The 14,074-nt window shown below is 36.9% G+C and overlaps 1 protein-coding gene across 1 annotated transcript in view; it reads left to right on the forward strand.

The window, feature by feature from the left end:
* The first annotated feature begins 4,456 nt into the window (after positions 1–4,456).
* The window catches only part of LOC128741136 (uncharacterized), an 84,567-nt gene continuing 74,949 nt past the window's right edge, over positions 4,457–14,074 (forward strand). The window contains exon 1 of the mRNA XM_053836731.1: positions 4,457–5,019. Within this exon, the coding sequence (XP_053692706.1) occupies positions 4,893–5,019 (127 nt within the window). The 5' untranslated portion in view covers positions 4,457–4,892. The remainder of the gene's footprint in view (positions 5,020–14,074) is intronic.

A 14,074-nucleotide genomic window follows, 5' to 3' on the forward strand; every position in this document is an offset into this window, starting at 1 on the left:
GCGTACGAACATGTTGGTCGAAAATGTTGGTGAATTCATGTTCAGTCAATACTCACGCCCAATGTTGCGAATCGAGCGAGAATTCAGCCATGCCTACTCACACGCGAAAAAGTATGAGAAAAATAGCATTCAACACTTACACTGCACACGCACGCGTAAAAGAAATAGCCGCAGGTGCTGTGTGAGACATTTTGCTCTGCACACACTCGCGCACACTCATCCTTACATAGTCTTCCTGCATAGCTTATTCCCGAGGCAAAATACTCGTGAGGAATCAAATGCCAAATGCCAAAATCACGAGCCAAGCAGGCAAAAGAAGATGTTGGCACAGAACAGAAGTGGAAGTCCGAACGATTCGGCGATCAAAATTGGTGACGGAGTCTTTTTTGTTTTTATGTTTCTTTGGGAAGGTTTTCGTATAGAAGCGAATAACAGCAATATAAGCAGAACGCTCGCTGCTAATCGCATAGCAGCTTTCACATGATTTCGTGTGCATTCGTAAGCGTTCGTGTGTTTTCGTTAAAAAAAATGATTCGCTACCGCCAGGTTCGCTAGTATCTGTAGGAAGTAACATGTACGTTTTTAGATTTCTGCTTCCACTTCTGTTCTGTGATGTTGGGTTTATCGCTCGACCTGAATGACCGGCCACCATTTTATTTGTTTCCAGCCTAACATATGCGTACGTGTATGAGATTTTCGAATTTCTTCAGAATCCGCAATCAGCAGATTCATCTTCAATGAAGTAGCAAGATATGAGGACGAAGTTTCTGAAGCAACAGGAAATATGAACCGAACTTTTTCGTTTTTGAAGGTTTATCATTCTAATAATGGGTTTCAAGAAACCGACAATTATTCAAAAGAAAGGGGGCCCTGTAGCCGCAAGGTTACCGAGTCTGCCTTGACAAGCGAGTGGTCGTGGGTTCGAATCTTAGTAGAATCAGGCCATTCGATGCTAAGTGACTCTAACATGGGTTTATTCTCAGGCCCCTCCACATCCTTCCTACTGCATTCTGCATTTACTAACAATGAAAGCCTCTTGCCAGGGCAAGTTATAAGAGTGGTACTTGCTTGAGGTGCGAATGAAGCCTCTTGTCCTTATAGCTTGTTCCGCTTCCTGGTTCTAGGAACGAGATTGATAATGCATAAGTAGTAAGGAACACATACATACACACATACACACCCTCACTCTGTGCTGAACTCTGCTTTACCGACCATGAAGCCTTTAGCCGGGACTGGTTATAAGAATGATACTTGCTCGAGGTGCGAATGAAGCCTCTTGTCCAAGGCAAATTGTAACTAGTCTCCGCACTGGCTCTAGAGCTAGATTGGTTGAAAAGTAGTAAGAAGCGTAGAGAGAAAAAGGGGTGAAAACACACCGACACTTTAAGCACGGATACTGCAATAACAACGAAGTGCGGAACAACACCTGGATAAGATCACACAGCAATGCCGGATGTTTTTCGTTTGTTCTGGGTGCGCCATTTTGAGAATTTGCGTGGAGCGACAAAGTTTTTTACCAAACTAAGAAGATTTGCGAGTTGAACCAGATTACAATAGGAGCCAATTATAACCGGATTCAAACCCAGTTTTTTCTAGACCCTGATGATTTGCAGATATTGCGTAACCCTTGAACCACAGAGGACCGGCGTCTTTCATTAGTGTTACAACGTGAATAACGTAAAGAAAGAAAAATGGAAAAGTCGAAAAGAAGGATAAAATTGTGTTGTATAATGTTCATACAGGCTAGAGAGCCTCGACTGAAGCGGGTGTTACAATGACTGAAGGATAGCATTCCAAGACCTGCAGGTGAAATGGACTCAGCATGGAGTCGATAATTTAATGTATTAAATTATTAATATTTTTGCCAATAGGCATATATTAATATTTTTTTGAAACGATGATTCTACAATTGATGAAGGGACGGTAAGGGAAAGTAATGAAGGATTTTTTTTTCGGGAATGAATTACTTTCCCTTACCATCCCTTCATCAATTGTAGAATCATCGTTTCAAAAAAAATATTAATATATGCCTGACCGCATTTCAAGGGCATGACTAAAGTCACGAGTTTGGTCAATTTTCATAGGAACGGAGCCTTTCTCCGAAGAACCGCGCTGAGAAACGCGGATTAACACGCTTTCGGACGAACAGCGTCACACGCAGTACCTTGCAAGTCGTAAGGGCCTGCAAAGTGTCGTCGTCCTGAAAGTTAAAACACGTTAGATTAAAACTTCTCGGTCGGTGGTTTCTACAGTAGGTGGAGGAAGAGGCACAATTTGTGTCTAAACATAGACCAACCCATGTCGCTATGGTTAATAAGGGGGGTTGTGCAGACTTCTTTTGTCCAGCGCCTCTGTGGTTCAAAAGTACACGGGTACCAGTGAGCGACACGCCCTGGCAGGTGTTGTGGGTTCAAATCCGGTTATAATCTCTGATTACAGCTTGGTTCGACCCATGCACCTTCCAGCATTGGACAAAAGATAGGAGTCACAACGACAACTTGTTAAGCATAGTTACCTATTACTCCCCCCCCTTTCTTTCCACCCTTCCCCTTCATTCCCGAAAAAAAAATCCTTCATTACTTTCCCTTACCGTCCCTTCATCAATTGTAGAATCATCGTTTCAAAAAATATTAATATATGCCTGACCGCATTTCAAGGTCATGACTAAAGTCACGAGTTTGGTCAATTATGTTCTAATCCTTAAAAAATTTTCAAAATAGTTTTTTCTTATGCGCCAAATCATAGTTTTTCAGTTTAGTTTGTTTTGTTTCTGACTAAAAACCAAAAATCTATTGTTTTGCACATATAGTTATATTAATGTAACTTTAAAAGTGAACATTATGTGCATTCTTGAAATAGCTAATTTTTTTCGGTGCTTTTCTATCGTTCACAACTGGCAGCCATTCCCCTCTCTATGTGTAGACTTATTTTAAAAGCTTTAACTATTTTGACGTTTGAATTCTCTCTCTCTCATTAGCTTCTATCAACCAATGCTCTCCACAAAAGGGGCGGAGAAAAGCCTGCCTGACATGAAAGCACCGCGCTTGTTGTGTTTTTCAACATGTGGTTTTGTTTTTGCTACCTCCTTTTTCGCTTATGTTTCTCGTTTATATTGGCATGCACTGCCAGAGTTCATTCTCTTCGTTGTTGTCTCTCGCCATTTCATTGCTAATGTGTTAGTGTGAATTATTTGTTTCATTGATTCTTCTGGCACCTTTTGCATATCCTCCCACTCCCACCGGATCGGTCGTTATTTCGACTTTACGCGAGACTCGTATAGACTGCTTCACAAAATTTCCTATTCTAACAAACAATGAATCCGCAACGTTCAAAACGTTGTGTGACACACAGACAAACGTATGTGTGTCTGTCTACTTTTAGAAGCTGATGTCTGATGAGTAAGCAGCGCGTAGTAAATAAAACCGAAGAGCGGCGAGAAAATTGAAGGAGAGAATGATTTTTTCTTGCCGGTTTTTGTTTTGAAGCTCGTTCCGTTTTGCGACGGTGTTTTTGCAAGGTTATCATGTCAATGTATTAGAATGCGGCTCACTAGAGTTGGTCCATTTTCGTGAATATTGCGTATTTCGGTGCCGAATCATCCCAAACTTGATGGTATTTTTCAAGGAGATAATTTTTTATACTTTAAAAGCATTTTTATGTTCTAACCATAAATTTGATTTTTTGCTGGTTTTGTTTGTTATACAAGTAATTATGATTACATCTTGCTTTATACAAAGAAGAGATACCAATTTTGCAAACAACATTAATAGAATTGAATCCTTAAAACAGGCATAACATAATCACCACACGTACTCACTTTCTTCGACATATTTTCACATTCTGGAAAAAAATAATCAGTACTTTTCTGCCAATAAATGTTACTATGGTCGAAGATAAACTAGTTTTCTAGTTTGCAGGACACCAAAATAAGAAGTGTCGAAAAATCAATTAGATTCCTTACTGATTAATAAATTGTGCGGTGGTGTAATGGAGACGCAACCAACCGGCAATCGAGAGTCGTGGATTAAAGTCCCACATGCACAGTCAATTATTTTTCACAGTCATACAGTCATCATATTTTTTAGTTCATTCAATTTTTCGCTTCTTCACTCCAACAGAAAGATAAAATATAAATTGCATGACAATCGATATTTTGAAAATATACCGTTTGATGCAGCAACGACTTTTTATCCCTTGGCAAAGCCAAGGGACTAATTTTAATATTGTTTGTTTTATTATTGTGCTTAAATTGTTTGATACTAAATTATATTGCGTTGCTTTTGAGTTGGTAAAATAACCATTAAATACAATAATTTCTTTCGGGAATGACCTTTCACTAAACCTCACTAAGCAAAGTACCGGCGTGACAACCCTACTGCGACGGCAAGTGTTTTTTAGCAGGCTCGAGTGCGTTTTTTTAGTCGGTTCTCTCAGTTTGCTGCCATTGGTGAAACAGTGAAGTTGTGGTTCGTTCTCTACGGCCGTTGCCATACATACAACACATGCTCGCGGCGCACGCCGGAGCTGCTGTCGACCATCGATCCCGCTCCATTCCATCATCATTCTGTCCGGTGTTGTGCTCCAGTGCAGTAGTGCAGATACCGTTTCTGCTTTCCGCCCGTTGCTAGTGGATCAGTGGTAGGGTACCCACTGCGAGGATCAGCGCAGAGTGGCATTGAAAAAAAATCCAGTGTCTATCGCATATTGCTTCAACCAAAAGTGGATAAGTAGGCTCAAAACGCGGTGGAGTATTTGTCTTTTGTTTTGGCGTAACGTGAAGTAGTGAATGCTGACGGTTCCAGGGTGAATCTTAGGCAATCCGAAATTCGAGCGTGTGAGTTTAGAGGATCTTTTTCCCGCGGCGCGATCGTATAGTGAAAAACCAGGCGTATATGTGTGATCAGGCTAAACCACGAAAGAAAAAGGAAAAGTTCCAGTACAATAAATCGATTATGGCTGCTACCAGTGTTGTGGTTCTGGATCGTGGCAATAATACGACCTGTACTATCAATTTGCATGGTGAGTTGACATAGTCTTTTTGGGTGGTGCTCGAGCCACGCCAAATAACCCAGACATTAGAAAGCCGTTCCGGCGGAAAGCTCGAGCTTGCGGAGGTCAACAAAAAAAATCTGCAAAAGGGATGGTGGGTTGGCGGGGGGCGAAATGAGGCACAACCGCGTTGCTCTCCCAGAAAATAAAAATTTGCTATCGAGAGACGATTTTTTCGTTCTCTTATTGGACAGGCTGCAACCAGCTCTTTAATGTCGAATGGCACACAGGCGAACAGCATTTTTATTTACATACAACTCGACAATTCAGTTCTCTATATTTCTATACCTCAACCTATCTCTCGAACAAATAAAAAAAACGTTGACACAACGAGTAGCGTTGTATAGAACACCATTAGAGTGCCGCTTTGCAAAAACTTTTTTTTTTCTTCAAATATACAGACTGTGCGATTTTTAACTGCCTGAAAAAAAAATCATATGTGTATCTGCAATTGAGCTAGCACACAGTCGAACGCGTGTTTTGTACGTTTCCTGCGAAAAGATAGTCTCCAGTTTGGAATGCGCATTTTAGATGAAAATTTTTATTTAAACTATTAAACTCTATTCATTAAATGATTCAATTTCTGTAATTAACGCAAGATAACTCAATCAAATTTCTCTACCACAGGCGACGTGACATGGGGTTTTAGAATTCGGCGATGTTTGCCAGTCATTTATCTTGGTGTTCAACCCTCTTTGATGGTTTCTTCCGGGAGCCTTTCAATATTTTGCCTTGTTTGTATGCACTTTATTTGCATAATAAACAAGAACTGACCGTACATGATTATTTTCTGCTTACAATTACGTCTTTCTTTAGAAAGAGCCCATGCTGCGAAAACTGAAAAACTGTAATCTTGATTTAAAAGTTTTCTAACAAATTCCTCTTGCAAAATATTGTAGCAAACAATATGTCGGATGAATAAAATAGTTCGCTCATACCTATGTTTAGCAAGTATTAAACTATTGAGCAGTGAAAATTGATGATTTATATCTGTCAACGCATTAGTGAACAATTCTGGTACTAGTTTTGCACTAAACTATTACTTCATTTTGAACAGCTGGGAACCTATGATAATGTGAAACATATAGGCACTGTTCGCTGGTAACAACTCAAAAATTGATTAAATAACGTCAGCTATAATTCACCAAAGGCAGTAGCGTTTAGAAAAGTTCAATATATAATTCCTCATCTAATAACTTAGACCACCAACTCACTCAACCAAAGTCGATTATAATAACACTATTCGATAGAATTGCAGTGGGCTTTTAACCCAATGTCCTTCTGGCATACACAAAAAATACGATAGAATAGGATTTTCTACTGAATTGGATAACATTTTAAAAATCAATGAACATGATTTTCAAACAATTTCATCGTTTATTGATAGTTTAGCACTACAAGTTGAAAAATCACCTAGCGTCCCCTTTTTTGTTGGAATCGATGGAGGTGCTGTATTGTTCAGCTTTTATCTAAAATACATGCTTAACCTTCTAACAGGCAGCATTGTAAAAACGATGCGATGAAGCTAATGGATATTTTTTCATGAAAGTAAATTCTACAAATGGCTTAGATTTTGATTTTTATGCAAAAATAATTGTTTGAATGGGCGCAAGGTAAGAAATACTGTAAAAAAAATTTCGGTTTTTATGTCCAACGCTCTGTCCAAACTCTGAGGCTCTAAAAGCGAAGGCCGTCTATAAACGATTTTACCTGTTAGAGGGCTGAAGTTTCTATCTATTCGACATTCGATTCAATCAGTGGATTTATAAAAATTTACCGAAGGTGAAGCATGCTTGAACATTCACGTTTTTATTCGCTACCAAAAATTAAGGTCGATAGTTGAGGATTGGAAAAGTATTCTTTCAAATTAAAAACATAATTATAGAAATTTAATACGGCATCTTCAAGAGACGCTCGATTACGACAAATTTACTGGAATTCATAAATATAATGGATAACGAAATGGATGTAATGGACATTGGGACCCACTAGAAACACCTTACGCAGCCTTTAGCCAGACATTCACATAGGGGGAAGTCCTCTATAAAGGGGGAAGTATCTATCTAGGGGGAAGTGCGCTCCAACTGCGCGTTAGATTTTGGAAAATTGGCATTTTAGCAAATAATGCTTTAATTTTAAATGGTGTAGTCTAACTACCAATACTTCTAAAAACCTGTTTTATATAATGAATGTAATTGTGTTATTTAAAATGCTACGGTGAAAAAAATATGCATTAATAATGAATAGAAGCGCAACTATTGGTACTACCACAACTATTGGATCAACTACCCTACAAGTTGAAAAATCACCATGCGTCCTCTTTTTTGTTGGAATCGATGGAGATACTGTATTGTTCAGCTAGTTCAGCCATTCGAAATGCAACTAGGTGTAATAAATGTTGTAAGCTGCTGATGATCATTGAAGCATAGTAAACTAAAACGTTACTATTATCCGGAGAGAAATTAAGCCATGGAGGTGAGATTGTGCCAAAAATCAAAAATGTTTATTAGTGACAATCTATGGGTTATTCCATGTCAAGTGTCCTAAAAAATTGGCAACGCTGTTAAGAAAAAACTTTATTATGTACGGTTATACATGCTTCCACGATAACACAAAATTTATATTGATAACACAATTTTTATATTGCAAAAAGACTCAGTACTTCAAGAAAATGTTCAAATATCTAATCTGTTCAAATATCTGGCTTCAAATATCTGTAACTCTGGAACGGCATAGCGTTCAGACCTCATGGTGATGAGTGATTCTTATGTAAAAAATCTGAGAAATACAATGGAGTTGGAATTTTTGTGTCAAATTTTGGATTAAAAAATGGGAATTTTGGAATCAAATTGTACTCATTGAGAGAAAATTTTATTTTTTAAAAATATTTGGCAGCACTGCCGCTGAAAATTTATATTTTTCCAGATTCCCTGGGTAATTTCCTTTGGGAACAAGAAATTATTGTCTTTCTACACCTAATATTTCCAGAGATACAGTAATGTTCCGATTTTGTCAGCTCCCGATTTTGTCTACCCTCGATTTTATCAGCTTTTCATCCCGATTTTGTCAGCCTATAAATTTTGTTTAACTTTTGTGCTTTTAAACATGATTTATAATTTTTTTCAGCCTGCTTGAAACTATTCTGATTCTCTGGGGAAAGTTTTTGAATAAAATGATGCCTTCTTGCGAGTAATTCGGGGTCAAGATTAAGGTATTTTAATAGTAAAAGTTCTATAATTCCTAAACAAGCAAAGATATACTATATTCAGCAATGTTGTGTATTTTTACTATTTGCACAACTTTGTAAAACACGAAAAAATCATACAACGAACACAAAAGTAACTAGAATAGAAACACTGATTTTACCGATTTTTCATTTACGAGCAATAGGATTTTTCTATCTGTGCTGAAGAGATAGAAAGTTACTGTGTTCAGAAAAATTTCTTGTAATAATATGCTGTAAAACTTTGCAAAACACATCAATGTGTTATATTGAAACTGAAGAAAAATAATTTTTTATTGCACTTTTAGCGGGATTAATCAAAATTTGAGTTCCGCTGGACGATAGAACTTTTAATTTTAAGAAACTCTTCCAAAGGTTCCATAAACCTAAAACCACGTTTGCCCACTCAAAGCTAATGCGCACCAAAAAAAGTTCTGGACCAGTGTGCTGTGCCCGGTTAATTGAGCTTTCGGTTGACCAATTGAGGGTTAAAATTTAGATTTTAGTAGAAGTCTTCGATATTGCATGGACTTAAGTCTTGAACTTAATTTCGAAAAAAAAAAATTTCCCGATTTTGTCAGTTTCCCCATTTTGTCAGTCCAAAATTCAACATGGGACTGACTAAATCGGAACATTACTGTATAAGCAAAAGACAATAACAGAATATGACAAAAACGTAGGGGAAAAGTGTATAATGTGCCCCCCCCTAAGAATAAATGGATATATCTCCGTTATACTTCCCCAAATTAACGTTACAACTACGTGTATATGTTGGTACTTAAGCTGACAACCAATTGCAATTGTTTATTTCATTTAGTATTGTGGAATAAACATGCTAGGAATTATTTAATAAAAGCACCTAAATGTTGTGTTTCTCGTCTGCGCGGGGTAAAATGCCCCACCTGCGGTATAATATGCCCAATGCGGTAATTTGAGTATTTCTACCAGTGACAGACCAACTCTATTTTGTAGAAAGTAAAACTATTTCCTTTGTTTTGCAAAATATCGTTATTTTATGTAAAATAAACCTAGTTTCGGCCTTCTGGTGCACTTTTTCTTTTCTGCATGGGGCACATTATACGCAGCTGTGGCGTTTTGTACCGGGTAGTTGAATTACCTAGAATTTGGACGTTGGTAATAAATTATTCCCACCACGGTTACTCTACAATACTAATTGAATTAAATAATGGCAATCGACTTCAACTTAGATTTGTTTACATAGTTTTAAAGCCACATTTGCAAGGGGGGCAAATTGCACCACCGCAAGTGGGGCATTTTGGCCTGCTTTTACTTATTTGAAAAAATATTAAATGTTAAAGCAAGTCAAGCGTTTCATACCGTTATTTTTAGCTGGGATGTCATTTTGAAGTTCACTTTACGCAATCGAATCGCAACAACCGGTTATTTACAGATTTTGACAAGAAAATAGCTTATGGAAATGACGCCAAAAGTTACATCGGAAGCTGCTCAAAAACAAATTTATTTTTGTTTTGTTTTTACAGCATGTGACAACTGTCATACTTGCATAGTAGGCTAGTTCCATCAAATACTATGGTTTCTGGGTGGTTTTGCATTTTAATTTCGCTTGTTTAGCGAAAAACGAAGGGGGGGCACATTGGCCACGGGGGGCACGTTATACATAATTTCCCTATTTTCTTTAAGATAACGGGAAGTACTCCCGTTAATCGAAAGGACGTCCAATCGGCACCAAACATAAGATTTTTTCTTACTGACCTGAAATGAACAACCTGACAAAATTTGGTTCTAATGCGAGAAGGTCGATTACAAGTTTGTACTTTTTCTCGGTTTTTTGACGTGGAATGACCCATACGTGTTATATCTATGAAAACTGGGAGCTCAATTTCAAAATGATGTGGGACATTACATATTTACTCAGGTCCCGGACAAGTTCCTCCGAAATCCGTTCCGTGCTAGAATCAGAAAAGAAACACTCCCCGGGCCCGGAACCGGTCATACGGCCTCTGAGAGTCATGAGATGATCACTAATCGCTATTTTCTCGAATGCTGATGTTTTTTGATATGCGACACGACATACTTTACTGATGCTGAAATATCCCTTTATGGGAACCGGTTCCGGATTTATAGTGTCCCACCGGATCCGGATGGCGCGCACCTCGGCTCATAACTGCGACAAAGTAACTGATATGTCCACAGTCGATGATATGTTTACAAAAATCAACTGATTTCAAACAAATTTCTAATATTTGGCAACTTTATCTAAAAAAGCCATGTCTCGGTCCCCCATGGAACTCCGAAATAACTCCGGGACCATATGACATATGGCCTTGGCCATTATCTATAGATATTATGAAAATAGAAAATATTTTTGGCAAAATTCCCAAATTTGGTGAAAAAATATTGAAAGATAAAAATGTTATGGCCATTTTAGTGAATTTTGCGGTGCTAAAAATGATGTAGACCTTAGAGGGGTTATATATGGTTTCAAATTTCGCGATCAAAAATATTCAAAAAAAAAAACAAAACTTTCCAAAAATGTCTTTTGTAAACCAACCTAAACAAGAAATGGCATCAACTTTCTACTCTGAAAGTATATGCAGTAATATTTAAAAAAGTATTTGTCCTTCCGGTGTTGGGCAAAAAAACAAAGTGATTTTTTTAATCAAGCAAAAAAAAATACGTTTTTAGCATTTTTACTTAAAGTTTAAACGTGAAAACTGAATCTGTTCTTGCTTTTTATATATACGCTATTATTTTCCATGCAAAAACCTACGAAAAGAAAGACAAATACGAATGAAAAATTGTTTGCCGATTTTCAGAAATGCCATTGTTTGAAATTTCCATTTCTGTTTCGTGTTAGAAGCGTTAATACTCATTTTTAGAGTTTTTTAGGCTGTAGAGCCCACAGACAATGGATTTTATAAAAAAAAACGTTTGACTTGTATCCCACAAAATGACAAAAACTTTAAAAATAACTTGCAATGGCCTTATTTACAATGCATGGAAAGGTTGTTATGCGTTGTATGGCTTTTGATAGCGATATTTTTCTGACCCTTGACCCTTTACCGGAATGACATTCTGGCAAGGTATAATGATCGATCTAGTGTGTGGATTTCATATACCCAACAAGAATACGTTAATACATAGCATGTATGTATGAAAAATCGTATTATTAAATGCATGGACACATGCTACTATCGCTAACCAGAGACTTACGTAGTTCTGCGTCACCTATGCGATCGTGTCTTGTACACAACCCGTCTGATTTTTTCTCTAAAAACTTCAGATTGTTTGAATAAGCACTGTAATATACCGTGTATAAACTGACGGTTTTGAAGAGGTTACAACAAAACTTTATTTGACAAAATTATAGATTATAACTAGTTCTACAAATTTCCCATATATAGCTTTGTCATATTTTACTCGGCTAAGACGGTACTGTCAAATGAATCCAAATTGAGCCAAAGTGATCGGACCATCCCTCCCAAGTAGCACACGTTGTCACAATTGAGTCGCAACGGCTGATATGCGACAAATTTAAATGTAAAACTTCGGTTACAGTAACCTAAAATATAACAGTTGTGTAACCGAAATAGCGCAACTTATGTAACTAAATATGGTTACATTAATAGTTACTCAATAACCAATATGTAATATGTATAGTTACAAAATGGTTACTATTGAAGTTACACATAAACTGTAAATTGACTTTCAATTGGTGGCAAATTAGTTATCTTGAAACTTTTATTGCATAGCGAAAACAATGCAGCAGGTTTTTTATTCCAATCTATGGCTGTCAACGTCAAGCAGTAAATTTAACTGTAGAATATAGAAGACTATAAATTTCGCTAGTTATTTCAACACAAATTTTAATGCAGTTTCAAATTTATGGTGAAATGCATGATTCTAGCTTTGAAAAATTCACGCGCTCTTATTTAATCTAGCTTTTCGTTACTTACCTCTTTGAAAAATTGATTTTTTGTAAAACAAACATGTACAAATATTAAAATTTTAATTTTAATTTACTGATTTTTTAAATTTATTCTTAGCAATAATGAATTAGTGGAGCATTCACCTAGAAATCATTAAAAAACAAATTGTTTTCGCTATCACTTATTAAAATTCAGCAGTGTTAATTATAGAAGGTTACATTTCAGTTACATTCTAGTTGCACGTAACCTTAGCCTTCGACCAGGTTACGCTATCGGTTACGGTAACCAATATTAAATCTATTGTGGTCACTTATTTCTTATGTCGTCATTTCTAAGTTACACTGTAAATTTTCATTGCCGGTTTCGTTTCGATGTAACTTGATCGTTTTGACGTTTGAGAATAATTAAAATTTGTTTACTTAATACCAATATCTGTGCGGAGAAGATTCCAAGTACCATCAATTAAGTAAATAAACGCATTTACAAGAGCATTTTACAACCCGTGTACCAATTGTTTATCTTTACCATTAGTAAAATTGTTGAGATCTAGTTTTTGCTTAATCCGTTCCGTTGTGTTTACAAGGAACCAAGAACAAGTTGTGGCGAAAATGTTACTAGCCGACTTTTTTTGACTTCGTAACTGCTTATAATGTGATGTATATACTGGACACTATCACTTGTTGTTCTTACAAAATAAAATAAACATTTACCTTATTCGCCAACCGGTTTCGGGTAGATGTAACTGCTTGTAACGGAAAATTAACTGTTTTGCGACCAGTAAGTTGATGACAGTTTAAAAAAAGGTTTCATTTGTGTCACTTGATAACTATTTGGTTACTCGTAACTGAGAGGTGACTGTTTTGCGACGACCAAGTTGTTGACAGTTCGAAAAAAAGGTTTCAATTTGGTCATTTGGTAACTACCTGGTAACTTTTTGAGATTTTTGTCACTAGAAAACTAAAAAGTAACTATTTTTAATTTTATGTAACCTAACTCGTTACAAGTATCCTAAATGTAACTGCTGTGCAACCTTTTTGCATTTTTTATTTTTATGATTAGTTACAAGTGCTACTTGGGCTGCTTGCATCCAGTGCTGGAAATAAGTGACAGCCCTGCATGAAGGCGAATATAAAACGCATTCAGCGCCTACAGCTTTACCCCTGGTAGTATTCTTTTAACTGTCAGCCCATGTACATGACTACTGAGCTGCTGGCAGAGTTTATTTTTCTGTTTTCTACCCTTGAACACAATTCATTCATGAATTGCAGTACTGAATGATTGCTTGTTTAACCTCCAGCGCCTCTATGGTTCAAAGGTACAAGTACCAGCGAACCACATGCCCTGGCGGGTGTTGTGGGTTCGAATCCGGTTATAATCTCAGATTACAGCTTGGTTCGACTCATGCACCTTCCAGCATTGGACAAAAGGTAGGAGTCAAAATGACTACTTGTCAAGTATAGCTACCAATACCACCCCCCCCCCCCCCTTCCTTTCCGCTCTTCCCCTCCTTCAGCAAAAATTTTCATTTCTTTCCCCTACCGTCCCTTCATCAATTGTAGAACCATCGTTTCAAAAAAATATTGTTTAACCTGTCAGTCAATTTTCTTGCTCTTGACTGATATTTTAGGTCTCAAAGTTTAGTTTTTTAAACTACCTGCTTTTTAAAACCAACCGAAACCTGGTTGTAAAAAATTTAATTAAAACTTCGGAGAAATGTTTATTTTTATTGTAGTTTTGTTTGCCGTTGTCGGCAGTTCAAAATGAAAAAATGATTCACATTTGTCGAGAAATGAACCCGTGGTCTGTTTGAAGTATTTTCTTAACATGATTACAATATATTTTGTAGTAATCGATCAACAATTTTTCTGCAAACTAACACAAAGAGAAATTA

Source organism: Sabethes cyaneus, chromosome 3 (assembly GCF_943734655.1).
Source record: "Sabethes cyaneus chromosome 3, idSabCyanKW18_F2, whole genome shotgun sequence".
NCBI classification, from domain to species: Eukaryota; Metazoa; Arthropoda; class Insecta; order Diptera; family Culicidae; genus Sabethes; species Sabethes cyaneus.